The 14,885-nt window shown below is 53.2% G+C and overlaps 1 protein-coding gene across 32 annotated transcripts in view; it reads right to left on the bottom strand.

Moving 5' to 3' along the window:
• Speg (SPEG complex locus) overlaps positions 1 to 14,885 on the bottom strand; it is a 57,024-nt gene that overhangs the window by 16,562 nt on the left and 25,577 nt on the right. For 19 of the 32 annotated variants that reach the window (XR_003947244.1, NM_007463.4, XM_030243202.1 and 16 more), the window contains 16 exons: positions 14,529 to 14,704; positions 14,208 to 14,296; positions 13,286 to 13,461; positions 10,612 to 10,872; positions 9,295 to 9,453; positions 8,991 to 9,180; positions 8,660 to 8,883; positions 5,686 to 5,805; positions 5,366 to 5,470; positions 4,996 to 5,202; positions 4,557 to 4,680; positions 4,298 to 4,473; positions 1,331 to 1,443; positions 591 to 759; positions 343 to 439; positions 17 to 217 (listed from right to left, as the gene is read on the bottom strand). Coding sequence is in view for 30 of the 32 variants with exons in the window: in NM_007463.4 (NP_031489.4) it covers positions 17 to 217; positions 343 to 439; positions 591 to 759; positions 1,331 to 1,443; positions 4,298 to 4,473; positions 4,557 to 4,680; positions 4,996 to 5,202; positions 5,366 to 5,470; positions 5,686 to 5,805; positions 8,660 to 8,883; positions 8,991 to 9,180; positions 9,295 to 9,453; positions 10,612 to 10,872; positions 13,286 to 13,461; positions 14,208 to 14,296; positions 14,529 to 14,704 (2,587 nt within the window). In the remaining 2 variants the exon portion in view is untranslated. Of the gene's footprint in view, positions 1 to 16; positions 218 to 342; positions 440 to 590; positions 760 to 1,330; positions 1,444 to 4,297; positions 4,474 to 4,556; positions 4,681 to 4,995; positions 5,203 to 5,365; positions 5,471 to 5,685; positions 5,806 to 8,659; positions 8,884 to 8,990; positions 9,181 to 9,294; positions 9,454 to 10,611; positions 10,873 to 11,193; positions 11,983 to 13,285; positions 13,462 to 14,207; positions 14,297 to 14,528; positions 14,705 to 14,885 lie in introns of those variants that run through there. The other 13 variants (XM_011238651.2, XM_030243368.1, XM_030243402.1 and 10 more) reach the window with 3 other exon arrangements.

The raw sequence follows: 14,885 nt of genomic DNA, 5'->3' as shown, positions 1-14,885 counted from the left end.
TCTCGTCCCAGGATACAGCTCCGTGACTATGACAAGTCCCCTGCGCCTCTCAAAGGCTTCGTGGAAGTAGAGCACACAGCCATGCTGGAGCCGGGCCAGCAAGCGCGCCTCGCGTCTTGCTGATGCTTTAGGCTTAGCCTGGCTAGGGATGAACTTGGCTGCAAACTCCAGGCCAGAGCTCCTCTCCACTACACGCCGCAGGTAGGAGAAGGCACCCCTGGATGACACAGGGAAGGTGACAAGACACTGCTGTTACAACAACGCTGACCCTCCATCCTTCCTGGCCCTCAGACCCAGCAGCCCCCTCTTGGTCCTCAAAGGCAGCTCTTCCTCGCCCCACACCTGCCAATCTCTTGGTGGATGTCGTAGTAGTCGCTAAGTCTTCTTCCTCGGTGTTCCTCATCCTCTCCGACCCCCTCGACCTCCATGGCTGTCTGAGCTGGGGAGGAGAGAGATGTCCCCATGTTGGGAGGACAAGAAAGGGACAAGGACGGAGAAGGGCAATGTGGGACAGATCCAAAAGGCAAAGGACAGAATTCGGGAACCGGGCAGGATACTGCCTGTCTCTTCTCCCCAGAACACGAGCCCACCTGAAAGCACAGACAGCTCCGCCTTGCAGGAGACTTCGCCTGCCAGGTTCCGGGCGGTACAGGTATAGACGCCTCCATCCTGGCTTCCTGCGCTGAGCAGCACTAGGGAACACTCGTTCTCCTCATACACGAAGCTCACATGGTTGCTCTCGGCCAGCAGCACCTCATCCTGCAGAGAAGGGTGTCACCTGCAGCCTGAATCTGGCTTTACTGACACCTGGACCTAGCTATTCCTCCACACCCAGACAGCCTCTTTCATCTGGACCTGAAGGCCAGGACCCTGCCTATCAAGCCCCACTGCTGCCTTTACTCAGTCCCTCTGACCCCAGGACCAGCATCAGGTTCTCCGTTATCTCTTGTTAATAACCCCTAACCTGTGCCCATCAGCGGTGGCACACACCTTTAATCCTAGCACTCACTTGGGATGTAGAGGCAGGTAGATCTCTGAGTTTGAGTCCAGCCTAGTCTACAGAGCAAGTTCTAGGACAGCCAGGGCTATACAGAGAAGCTCTGTCTTGGAAAAACCAAAAACCCAACCCAACCCAACCCAACCCAACCCAACCCAACCCAACCCAACCAACCAAACAAGATCCCTAACCCTTCAGTTATCCCCAAGAATCCAACCTCCTCCTTCTCCTCCTCCTCCTCTTCCTCCTCCTTGTAACTATGCCCCTGGGGGCCTTCTAGGACTCCACAAACCCCCAGCTCCCAGGCTACTGCAGCCTGCATTACCCACTGACCTTGTACCACATGATGTCTGGCAGTGGTTTCCCCTCAACTACCACAGCAAAGCGAGCGGTTTCTCCAGGCCCCACCTCCACATCTTCCATGATAGACTCAAACCGAGGTGCCTCTGCAACAAACAGGGACGGGAGAGGACCAGATGTCGTCACCACAGGGGCCTGCCTCCTCAAGTCCTGTCCTTATCAGCAACTGGATGGTGAGAACACCAGCCCTTCCTTTCCAGCTCCCCCCTCGCCTGAGGACACCAGAGTTCCTGGCTTGGCTCTCACTGTAAATCCTAACAAGGTACTGGTCACTGGTACAGGTGGCTTTGTGCGACCCTTAGGATTCGTGTGATGGCTTTGAAATTAAGACATTTTCATACACAAAAGAAGCCTGCATGTCCTATCTCTCTAGTCTGACTCTTCAGCCCCTCTTTTCTGCAGTAACCATGAGGCAGGTGCAGTGTGGCTCAGAGCTGCCCCCTATGGGTGACTGCTCTTCTCAACACCCCACCTGCTGGCCTCAGAGTGCCTGTACTTGGCCCCCCGCAGGAGGAAGCTGGGGCTGTGACCTAGAATTCAGCTCCTGAAGGGCACAGCCTTCTCTCTCTCTCTCTCTCTCTCTCTCTCTCTCTCTCTCTCTCTCTCTGATTCTTATTTAAATTGTCTAGAAAGCCTTCTGCCTTCTGGGAGGTGGCAAGCCCAAAGAAAAAAAAGCACCGCCCAAATATTAACCAGACAGTCTCGGAGGGAAGTCTCCGCTTACTTCTCCCGCAAACCACACAGCCAATCATCCCCTGCAAAGCAGTCTGCAGTTCTCGTGGTAGAGTTAAGCACACTTTGCAGTGTGCCTTGTGAAGACTGTAAATCCCAAGCCCTGTGTTCTGAGTGCATCTCGAGGACCCCAGAGGAATTAAAGTAATCAAGCCCCGAAGGGAAAAAATAGAGCAGCTGGGTATAGATTGCCACCACCGTAGGGACCTGCCTGGCTTTATATAGAGGCTATTGCGGGGCTGGGGCAGAGGCTGTTTGTTATGTGGCAGTCAAGAGAAGGGGCTGCCTTTCTACCTACCCTGCCTGGCTCGTGGTGAAGCAGGGCATTGCAGAACACGGTATCTGCTATAAGACCCGGATCCCTTTTGGCTCTGGGTGGTTAAGATAGTCTCTCTCCATCACCATCCATGCCAGGCTAGGATGCAGGGCTGCTAGGCCCCTTCAAGCCCCAAACTTGGCTACCCCTGAAAGTGTGGACAAGTCTAGCAGATACTCCAGTGTGGGGACAGAGTGGTGACTGAGTCGGAAATGCAGGGCAGGAACTGGACCAGAGAAAAAGCCCTGAACTGGAAACCCCATCAGCACAGAGCCAGGAGGGCCCCAGCTCCTCCACATGGCCCCCTGTGGCTGCTCCTCCTCTCTAGGAACTCTTGGTCCCCTGTTGACTGAGGGGGGAAGCAATTTGTCAAGGTCAAAACTCTGGAGGTTTTTAAGTGAGTTTCAATGATTTTTTTTTTAAAGCAACAGAAAACGTCCATTTGCTCATAGATTGTCTGTGCTAACTAAAATGTCACTTTGTTTGCTTTTGGCTGGAATTGTATCCACTAAGCAGGTAACACTGTTCAGTCCAGGTAGATACAGATGCTGGACTTAATTAGGGACCCAAAACACAAAGCAGTGGCCACTTAATGCATGCTATAGCCCCAGAAGCTCTGACTTTAAAGGAGAAATTCCCCCCTCCCAAAAGGGGGAACTTTGGTTCTGGACCTCCACATGCTTAAGGTGACAGTGGTGAAGTCAAAGTGGCTTCGGAGCTGGGCGCAGGCGAAAGGCTGTGCTTAAGGGCATTTGCTTTTTTTTTTTTTTTTTTTTTTTTAAATGTATATGGGTACACTGTCTTCAGACACACCAGAAGAGGGCATAGGATCCCATTACAGATGTTTGTGAGCCACCATGTGGTTGCTGGGATTTGAACTCGGGACCTTCAAAACAGCAGTCAGTGCTCTTAGCCACTAAGCCATCGCTCCAGCCTGAGCATTTGCTTTTTAATTAGCTTCTCCTTCCCTGCTGTTTTTTGCTGAGACACTGTTTCCTTACTGATTTTAGCATACAAACTAATAGTGCTCAGAGCTTTGTTGTCTGGCATGGGGACTTGAACCTAGCTCCTGAACTTAGAGCCTGTGATCTTGGGCCAGGTTACTTAACACTTTGATAGTGTTTCCTCATCTGCAAAATGGGAATGGTAACGAGCCCCATCTCACGAGGTTGAGGCATTAAATAAGGTACGTGGGGGCTGGAGAGATGGCTCAACGGGTAAGAGCACTGACTGCTCTTCTGAAGGTACTGAGTTCAAATCCCAGCAACCACATGGTGGCTCACAACCATTCGTAATGAGGTCTGACGCCCTTTTCTGGTGTGTCTGAAGACAGCTACAGTGTACTTACATATAACAATAAATAAATCTTTAAAGAAAAAAATGATGTCACAGTGATCCTGGTACTTATGAGACGTTAACATTGTACACAACGTTGTATATATAGGTGTGTGTGTGTGCGCGCGCGAGCGCTAGGGATTTGACCTAAGACCTTGTGCTGGAATGTAACTTACTCTACAGTAACCTGGGCAGTGGTGGCTCACACCTTTAATCCCAGCACTTGGGAGGAAGAAACAGGAAGATCTCTGAGAGTTTGAGGCCAGGCTCTACAAAGAGAGTTCCAGGACAGCCAGAACTACACAGAGAAACCCTGTCTCAACTAGATCTTCTTCACTTGTAGCCCAGGTTGGCTCAAACTCACAATCATCTTGCCTCAGCTCCCCGAATGCAGTTATAGAACATGTCACCATGCATGATCAATATAATTGACATTATTGCTGCTATTATCACTAATACTGGCATTGCTACTAGAAGGACAGGCCTGAGTGGGTGGACATGGGATTGAATCTCTGGCATGCAACATGACTCAAAGGGATGAAGAAGTTGTCACTTACCTGCCAGCTCCAGGGTGACCGAGCAGGCCTTTGTGCCGTGGCGGTTTCGGGCACTGCAAGTAAGGGGTCCCAGGTCTCGTCGGCTCACCCGGCAGATCCGCAGACAATACTGGTCGTCATCTGGCTGACTCAGTTCATACACACCTGTGCGCGCCTCGAGGAGGGCTCCCCGGCAGCTAAGGAAGATATGAGGAGTGGTCTTGTCAGGTTGGGGCTGGATGATCCCAAATAGGGGCCAATGGGAAGCAAGGACTCATACCTCCTCCAGACAACCTGGGCCTCCACATGGTTAAAAGTGACGGTGACACAGGCAGGCTGGCCCTCTACCACATACACAATGTCCTGCTTGTCCAGCACAGCAGGCGCCTCTTCCAGGGGTGGGCCTGCAGGGAGGTAGAACACAGGCTCTGTGCTAGGCTGGCACTGGGCCATGGTACCCTTTGTATTGTCATCCCCTGCCCCCTCCCCTCTCCTGTACTCCTTTAGAGCTCCAGTTTTACACACGGAGAAGCTGAGGTTCAGAGAAATGGAACATAGCCAGAAAGCACCTAAGGAAGTGGCCAGGCCACTGCCCACCACTGATGGGATGGGGTCCTGCCAAGCGACACTGTCCATGCTACAGTTACCAGGTCCAGGTAGCCTTGGAGCCTCCATCTCTGACCCCATGCCTATCCCCATCCACACAGCATCGGGCTCACCATGCTCTAGCAGCTGCACGGGTTCCGACGGTGCTGAGGGCTTGCTGCTGCTCTTGCCACTGGAGCTGAGGACCCGGAAGATGTGCTGGATCCCCTTCTTCAGCCCTGTGGCTGCCCACGCAGGCTCCCGCAGGCCTGTGACCAGTGCCGTCCACTGGTCCGAGCCCAACACCTGGTGCTGCACAGTGTATGTTAGGGAATCTGGGTCTAGAGGAGAAACAGCAAAGGTGTTGCTGATCCCACTTCTAGAGTACTACCCACTCCTGTCCCCCATTGTATGCTCAAAAGCCTGGGCCTTTTGGTTCCCCTGCTAGAACCTTCTTTGTTCATACCTCATCCCCACCCTCTGACCTGTACAACCCTCACCTACCAATAGCCATGTCCAGACTCCTGGGTGGGTTCCACGATAGTGTGACCATCCTTCCGGTCACAGCTACTACTTCCGGAGCACCATCTGGAGGGCCTGGAACCACATCTGAAAGCCATGGGTGGGAGGTAGGAGGTGGGAGGGTGCTTCAGAGCCTTGCAACTCCACAGGATCACCAACCCTTAGAAAGCTAAGCCTTGAGGCTCAGCCACAGGCACAGGGACAAGGCCAGCTGCTCCCTCAGGAGTGGGGCACCCCTCCCCCTAGCCTCGCCCTTAGTTGATGCCAGTGGACACAGCTACTAGACAAGATGCTTGCCTCACCTGTGACATAGAGATGGGCGTAGCAGGCCGCTTTGCCCAGCTTGTTGGCGATTACACTCTTATAGACACCAGCATGCTGAGGCCCCACAGCTGGGAACACCAGGCGATGTATGTCCCTGTCTGTGGGGGAGGGACAGCAACACACGGCTGATCAGGATACTTTCTGGGCTGAGCCCATGGCAGCTTAAGCCTGGCTATACAGATATTACCCACTGCAGAGAGAGGGCAAAGGGGGAAAGGATAGGGCAGCCACCAAGAGGCATGTGCCTCCTGTAGCCAAAACTAGTACGTGTTGCTTCAGCATTTCAAGTCTAGCCACTTGGTACCTTCTTCTCCCCCCCCCCTTTTTGTTTGTTTGTTTTTTTTGTTGTTGTTGTTTTTTGTTTTTGTTTTTGTTTTTTTTGAGACAGGGTTTCTCTGTGTAACCTTGACTGTCCTGGAACTCACTTTGTAGACCAGGCTGGCCTCGAACTCAAAAATCTGCCTGCCTCTGCCTCCCAAGTGCTGGGATTAAAGGCGTGTGCCACCACGCCCGGTTTGGTACCTTCTTCTTACATAGGGTTTGTCTGTGTCTCTATGTTGGTATGTCTGTAACAGCTCCCTCCTTCCTGTACCTCCAAGGGGTTATGTTACAGTCAACGTTCTGATACAGGTTCTTGGTAGATTCAACGCCCCCCCCCCAGTCTCTTCTCAGCCTAATAGCTGTTGCTTGTCCCTCATCTCCAGCGGAGACTGAAGAAAGCCCACCAGAGGTCAGCTAAAGCAGAAACTCTAGTATCCATCCCACCGTCTGGCTGCCATTCCTTCCCGACTGCCCATCCATCAGGTCCCTGCACAGGCCACGTGAGCTCCACCTCGGAGTCTTCGCTCACCCCGATACTCCTTTTCAGAATGTTCTCAACTTACCTGAAGCTTCCTTCCTTAAGACACAGTTCAGGTACATCAAGCCCATCCTGCCATGGCCCCACCACCCCCTTCCAGTGCCCTGATGCCCTCCCTGGGTCTCGAGCCCTCTTAAAGCTCATCGCTGGGTACCAGGTCCCAGGGACTTTAGAGATTTCTCCTTCTCACATCCATGAGTCACAGCTCCTGTCCAGCTCTGCTTGTTCCGCTTACAACGCAATGCTTTGCATGCAGTAAGTGCCAAATATATGTCACATTATAAATTATAATAAGAGTTGCCTGCTCTGCGTTCATCCGATGCCAGGTACCCTAATCCTTTCAGCAACTCTACAAAATGATCCCCATTTACCCAGGAGGTCAGAGACATTAATTGACTTGTCCAAGGTTACACGGTATGGTAAATGATGAAGCAATGGTTTGAACTTGAGTTCCATTTCATTCCAAAGCTCTTTCTTTGCACTCTGCTCCATCAATAATAAGGATGCTGTCATCGGGCAGGACATGAAGAAGTGGTGGCCTGTGCTGTTCTCCTTCACACCAGGGATGTCCCCAAACACTGCCTTCCTCTATCACTTATCTCACTGGGAATGGCTATCCACTCATTTATCTCTGCCTATACTATTTAAAGAGGCAGAAACACCAAAGGCTGTCAGTGACCCCAGACACAGGCACAGAAGAGACGGTAACTCTGATCCTGAGACAGACATCTACCCAGGGCCTCCAGTGGGGACACGGGAAGGTCTGTGACTAAGCGATGACAGCTACAGCTGCTGCACTGGTACTAGGGATGGGATGAGGGTGGAGTTGAGAGAATGGGGTGTGAGTGATTAAACCCAGTCTAGTTCTCTTTTCTTCCTTCATTTCTCTCTCTCCCGTACTTTTCCCTCCCCTCCCCTCCCCTCCATTTCCCTTCCCTTCCCTCTCCTTTCCTGACAAGGTTTCATGTAATCCAGAGCAGCCCAGAAATCACTGTGTAGCTTAGAATGACCTTGAACGTCTGATCTTCCTTTCTCTACCTCCCAAATGCTGGCGCTACACGTGCATGCCACCATGCCCAGCTTAGACAGCCGTAGAGATCACACCCAGGCCTCCGAGAATGTGCTTTGCCAACCTAGCTACATCCCCAGTCAGGAGTCAAGAGCAGGCCTTGAGAAGTGGGCTTGGGTCAGCAGGTCCTTCCTTACCTTCGAGGAAATGTCTGGACCTCTCTAAGTCTCAGTTTACCCATCTGTAGACAGGCATCAGAGTACCTGCCTCACAGACCTATGGCAAGGCGAGACTGTCCCTGCCAGGTCTTCAGGACTTGGGCTGAATCACAAAGAAAGCACTTATTAAGGGGCTCGTAGGGGCAGCTCTAGAAGAGAGCCACCACGAGTAGAGGTAGGAGGAGCTCACATGAGATTCATGTTGCTTCGACAATAGAACACAGTAGTGTTACCTTGGGAAAATAACCAGGCAAGAGGACTCCAACCCAAGTCCTGACTCTCTCTTTCCTATTTCCTGGCCAGCGACTGTGGATCGACTTCCCTTCAGCAAGACCCTGCACATACCAGCCCTTCCACTGGATTTCTCAGGCTTGGGGGGGGGGGGCAGCTCTGCTCTATCAACAGTGAGAGTAGTGGCAATAAAAACTGTAATAAGATTCATCATTTGCTGACCGCTTGCGATCTACCAGGCCCTGCTTTGGGGTGGTGGTGGCAGTGGCGGCAGTGTGTGTGTGTGTGTGTGTGTGTGTGTGTATCTGTACATTTAGCTGGTTTCACTCTGATCACAGCACAGTTAAAAAATGAGGAAAGGCACCCTGGATTCTGCAACCTGCTTGCAGTCCCCATGTCGGTCAGCAGCAGGCTATGCCGCCTGCCCAGTAAATGCTAACACAGCCACTGCGGGTGACTCAGCAGATGGCACTGTGTGGACTCAAGAAGGGACAGGCTGACCTCAGGGCCCCGAAAGGCTCTGTTCCCCAGGCCCTTCCACCTCAAACCAGACTACGAATAGAAGACCTGGAGGGAGTCCTAGGGGGAGGATTCAAAAAGCCAAGAGGTTGCTGGGTCCCTTCCTGGTCACATACACTGTGTCATGCGTCGGTCGTCACTGCTTTGAATGCGGTGGCCATTGTGGAACCAGCTGATGGTGGGATAGGGCAGGCCGGTCACTTGGCACTCCAGCATGGCCTCCTTAGCTAGTCCCACTTCCAGATCTTGCAGTGGCCGTAGGAAGTCAGGAATAGACAGCCTCTCTAGATCTCCGTGCTCCGGCTCCTCAGGGATAGATGGCATCTTCTCCAGCTTCGAGCTGCAAGAACCACATGGCTACCCAGATGTGCACAGCTATACCCTCCTGGCTCAGGGTAAGGGTCCCCCAGAGGCACCTCAGGCAGCGCCTGGGGTCCTAGGTGGTACCTGGGGCCAGAGGCAGCTGTCCGAGGCTCCTCCACATACAGCTGGGCGGAGCAGTGGGCCTGGCCATGAGTGTTGGTGGCACTGACTTCATAGAGTCCTTCGTCCTCACTGCCCACCCGGGCAATGTGCAGTGAGTGTAGACCTCCATCCTGTTGAAGCCGCAAGTTGTCACCCTCATTCACGGGGTGGCCTGGGGGGCAGAGGACATAGATGCAAATCTACTAAGGCAGAGGGACCTGCCCTTTGGGCACACCCTATCACACCCATGATGTTTTCTCAGTATATTCAGAGTGGTGAACCATACCAAAATGAGTCCAGGTAACGGAGGGAGGCGGGGTACCGCTGATCTTGCAATCCAAGCGGGCAGCACGGCCTTCCAACACCTCCACATCTTCCAGCAACCGGGTGAAGAGAGGCGCCAGCGACGGCCGAACCGTCAGCCGGGCACTGCAGGTCAGTTCATCTGCGAGGAAGTGGGCAGCACTGGGTCAAGGCTGTGGAGGCCCAGACGCCTAATCTCACAGGTCCAGCCTTGGGAGCTTGAACTGAGCCCTACAAAGACTCAGCGTGAGGGCTGAGGCAGCTGGACAAGATTCATAGGCCAGGCCTTCTTCCTAAGAGGCAGGGGGTCAACAAGGATGGACAGCAGCGTGCCAAGGTGGGCTGGGGACATTATAGCACAGGACCTGATGAAGCTTTTACCATATCATATTCATTCAAGATGAAACTTAGCTTGACTCTGAGGTTTGTAAAGATAAGCCCACTACCCAGACTTTTCTCTGTGTCTGGTTCATGCTGTCCACACTCTGTCCTACCTGTCACCCAGAGCAGGTGCCTCTTGGTCCCACTCTATACCCCTACTCCAGAGGCAGGTGTCCTCATTTCTGCTCTTCACAGAGAACAGGATCAGGCCAGCAATGCCATTGATAGTAACAGCAGCTGGCATCCTGAGTTGCCAGCCTTTGACTTGTACAGGGCTTTGTTCTCTGTAGAGGTGATCTCACTAATCCTGCCAATCCCTCCTGCCTGGTAGGTATTAGCACCATCCCCATTCACAGAGGGATACAATAAAGCTCACACAGGGGAAGTGACTTATCCAAAGACACGGGCTTGTCAGCTTGCAGGGCAAGAACGGAGATGCCCGAGTCAGGTTTGTTTGTTATAGCTCAGTGGATTTGCTCTGTCTTGGGAACAAGGAACCTAGGAGCATTTCTGTCCCAGGTATCATTCTAAGTCAGAGGTTCTCAACCTGTCGGTCACAACCCCCTTGGGGTCCAATGGCCCTTTCACAGGGGTTACACATCAGATAGTCTGCATATCAGCTATCTATATTATGATTCACAATAGTAGCAAAATTACAGTTATAAAGTAGTGACAAAATAAATTTATGGGGGGGGGGGTCAGCACAACATGAGGAACTGTATTAAAGGGTCACAGCATTAGGAAGGTTGAGAACCAGTACTCGTAAGTGCTCATTGTTTGGGGGGCCAGAAGCCCATACTATCTCCTGGCCCTAGCCGTTAGCGTTCTATTTCCTGGACACCTATTCTGTACCCGGCTCCTCCAGTCCCCTCCCCAGCCCTGGGGACCACAGTAGCCCTAGCACCTGAGTGAGTCTTACCTTTGGCTGTGCTCAGCTTGCAGGTGTAGACACCACTGTCGTCCTCGTGCACAGAGGTGAGCAGCAGCTTGCACTTGCGGCCATCAAAATGCATCTTGCATTTGAGCAGCGCAGGCTGCAGCAGGCGGCCCCGGCACAGCCAGTCCACCTCGACGTCAGCTGGACCTGCCACCAGGCACTCAAACAGCGCCATCTCCCCGGCCCCCACGTCCACGTCCTGCAGGGGGGCCAGCACGGCCAGGGACCGGCTTTCAGGGTGTGCTGAGGGGAAGGCAGCCACAGGGGGCACAGACAGCAGAGACACACAGGGCGAGGAAGACACACGCATACACACACACAGAGAGACAGACAGATACAGAGAAAGAGATGCATTTGGTTCCTCTGGAGACTGGGAAAGCCCATCCGCCCCAGGCAAGATAGCAAGGAGCCCCCTAGATCTGGCTCTGAGATGGGAACCCATGTTGGACCCCCGGGAGGGAGAAGTGATGTGATGTGAATTGGAATTGAGGGAGGGGATCCGGACCGATGGTGGCAACAACGGTGGTGGCGGCGGCGGCGGCAAAAGAAGACACAGCACACTAGCTGGGTACAAACTGGACTTTATTTGAGCTACGAAATAGTGTTTCCAAATCTCCACCTCCACTATGACCCTGCTCCTGTGTTCAGCCTGGCTACCTCTCTCATTCTCAGACAGCGCGTGTCGGATGTGTCTGTAAAGAAGGGTACCCCACTTGGTCCTAATCTTGCCAGCAGCTAGGGCTTAACCCTAGACCTCTAGCTTTTGGTCTCTTGTGGAATAAAAAATGTTGTGCCATTTAAAACCCATTTCTGAAATGGTCAGTGCCCTGCCCCTTCCCAGAGAGCCTCATATCCACTGTACCTGACCCCTCTGAACCCCTGCATCTCATGGATGCTGTGCTCTGTCATCTTATTCTGTCTTAGCCCACCTCAGCTCAAAGGCTTTCTTCCCTGACTGTCACAGACACACAGACGGACAAACAGATAGACAGACAGTGGCCTGTAGCAGCATAGCACATGCACTCGCTGGATGCTCCCTATGGGGAGACCGAGGGAGCTTGGCACCCCTCATGGCCATCCCTTCCCAACACTCAGTCCTTCTGGGGGCCTCCTGGTCTGCACAGCCACATATCCACTTGGGGAGGGAGGATCCACAGGGGCCCGGTGGGTTACCCCAGGGTGCTGTATGGGCTAGGGAGGGAAGGGGAGCATGGGCTAAGTCCGGGCCGGCGAGCCGGCTGGGTCTGTGGGCAGGAGGCAGTGAAACACAGCGAGGTCCGAGAGGTGCCTGAGACAGGGGTGCAGCTCGGAGGGTAGCGGGGGCAGCGCAGGTGGCCCCCTGAGCTCACTCGCCTGTGTACAGACAAAAACCTCAGTCAGCAAGCGGCAGGTTAGTGCAGCACACGTGCACACACACACACACACACACACACACACACACACACACACAAGCACGCACCACGTGCACACACACCACAGACCTCGCTAGGACCCCTTTGGATATGAAGCTGCCTCTACAGTGGTCACTTTTGGCTCCCCATAAATCAGCACTTGGATAAAAGGGCCAGTGATTAGCCTGGTCCCTGGTGTTCCTCAGGTAGAGACCCTGAGCAACAAAGGGGAGAAGTACTCATAGCCATTAGGAGCACCCCAAAACCTAAGGAATGCTGGAAGGAATCCCAAAGAGAGAGGAGCACCAAGACACAGGTTAACACAGAGAAGCGAGGCAGAACCCAACCCCAGAGAAGGTAGAGGCTTAAGAATTTAGAGCTCAAAGAGGTGGCAACCATAGCAACAAGAGGAATGGGGGACAGTGAGGCAGGCAAAACCTGGCAGAGGAGCTAGGACTGGAGTTCTGGGCTCTAGCGGGAGCTTAGCAGTACCTTGGGAAGCCCCTAGAGCTGGCCTTTGCCAGGCATGAAGGAACAGTGCCCAGTGAGGGGCAGGGAAGGACAATGGTGGGATAAAGGGCAGAGGAGATGTTCCTAACCCTATTCACATAGAAGGGAAGGTCAAACGGATGACCAGACTCTGAAGGAGTGACCCAGCAGCCTCCAAGGGGCAGCCTAGATAGATCCTGTGACTCCTGCTGCCCGAGAACCCTGCTGTATGTCCCCAGCTCTCCATCCTTCAGGACTCTGTAAACCCTGGCCCCCCTGATGTCCCTCCAGTGTTCCATGATGATGGTACCCTCAGGGTCCCTCCGAACGGGTCCAGCAACCAGCCACTCCCCAGTGCTACCCCAACCACCACAGTTTCTGCACAACAATCAAATGTGTAGGGAGAGTGGGGGAGGGGCGGGGCACAAAAGGAGGGTAAGAGGGTCGGTGAAGAACGAACAGGCGGCACAGAGCGTGGTAAAGGTAAAGGGTGTGGGAAGAAGGTGCATGGCTGTAGGATGCAGGGCTTCCAGCTACTGCCAGGAGTTATCGTGATGGAACGTGGGGAAAGCAAGTTGGGGAGTCAGATGAGCATGGAATTATTTTCTGTGTGATCTTGGACAAGTCACTTCCTTTCTCTGGAATTTCTTCAATTTAGCCAACTACAATATAAGCAGCGGGACCAGGGGACCTCCATGGCCTGTTCAGTGTGGCATCCTATAACTGAGGTTGTATGTGAGCTGTCAGTAGGGGAAGAGTGGAGGAAGGCCTCTCACCTCGGACCTCCAGGCGGGCCTCGCACTGCCGAGCGCCATATTCGTTGACCGCCTTGCATGTGTAGAAACCAGCATCGCCCCGTTCAGCAGCCAGGATCCTCAAGCGGCAGAGCCCACCCTCGGCCTCCTCTGCAAAGCGCCGCTGGTCTGGGCGCACGGGCTGTCGATTCCTCAGCCTGTCAAAGAGACAAAGCCAGAGCCTGAAGCCCTTATGGGGTGGCAGGCACAGTGCTGCCTTCTCCCCTCCCAACTGGCTTCCTAAGTCTATATGGCTGATCAATGCACCCCAGGGATCCAAAGCCAGGTTTACCCCTGCTCAACTTGGATCTCTCCCATCTCAGAACCTGCTTCACCTCTAAATAGTTCTTAAAGGTCCCCATATCTTACTTCCACTTATTTGTAACAGAAACATAGATTCCCACTCGCTAAAGGGGTATGAAGAACGATCTTTAAAAAAAATATATAATTACACTGGCGACCACATAATCAATTAAAAGTGAAAACCAGAACCCAAACCAGTGTAGAGGCGGGGACAATGACATGCTGAAGAATGGTCCAGCTCAGAAACAGTGTGTGGGGGCTGGGTCTACCACAGGCTGGCTACAGGAATGGCTTGGCTTCGAAAACCACCCAGCATCAGCTGATGGTGTAAAGATGACCAGCCTACTTACAGGGCAAGAGGTGTCATTCAAAGCTGATAGACATGAAACCACTCATTGCTCCAGCAACATCCCGGACAGGCAGGGTGATGCTGCTATGACTGAGATGGGATCCCCAGGGAAGCGCTCTAAAATTCAGCTCCCTTCTACCAAAGCCGGCTTAGCTTGGGGAGTGACGGCGGAGGCAGGGGTGGGTTGGCGGGGGTGTGTGTGTGTGTGTGTGTGTGTGTCACTGGTGAGTGGTGTAGGGGGTTGTTACTTACCAGGAAACCACAGGCTTGGGCTCTCCCTGCACACGGATGCTCATAATGACATCTTGACCTTCTCTCACCGATTGGTCCATGAGTGAGACCTGAAGGAGAATGCCAAAGCATCAGGGGTGACAGAGCATAGCTCCAGCTGCTGAGAACTGGGGGACCTGAGACAGAGGTCTCTTCCACACCAGTCTGTGGCTGTCTCCAGGTCACAAGGGTTAACGGGGCAAGGTTCTGTTACATGTAATGCTTAAGAGTAGCCTCAAGAATAAGAGGTACACATAGGAATGGTGTCCACAGAAGACTGGATATCAGCCTTAGGGGTCTGACCTTGAACGTTGGGGGTGCCTTGGAAGAAGAGTCGGAGGAATCATGATCCTGGCTGGGACTGAGCTTCATGGTAGGGGTTCGGGGCCAGGTCTCCCCAGGCTCTGGGAACTCCTCTGGGGGGCTCAGGTACTCCTCATCAGAGGTGATGGGGCTGCTGAAAGGGGATGTGGAGCCGCCTGGAAGAGAGATGAGAGGATCAAGGGAAAGGATGAAGAGAGCCAGCTGAGCACACTGCAAAGGTGAAGTAGTTCCTGCAGGCCCAGCTCTGACTTCATCTCCTCATGACCATGACCACTTCCTCTCCCTGAGACCGATTCCTCCTCTGTCAAGGCCTGCCAAAGCCTATCCTCATGTTAG

This window comes from Mus musculus, chromosome 1 (genome assembly GCF_000001635.26).
Source record: "Mus musculus strain C57BL/6J chromosome 1, GRCm38.p6 C57BL/6J".
NCBI lineage: Eukaryota > Metazoa > Chordata > Mammalia > Rodentia > Muridae > Mus > Mus musculus.
Note: the sequence above shows the minus strand (reverse complement) of the source record. Positions and strands in the feature narration are given on the sequence as shown.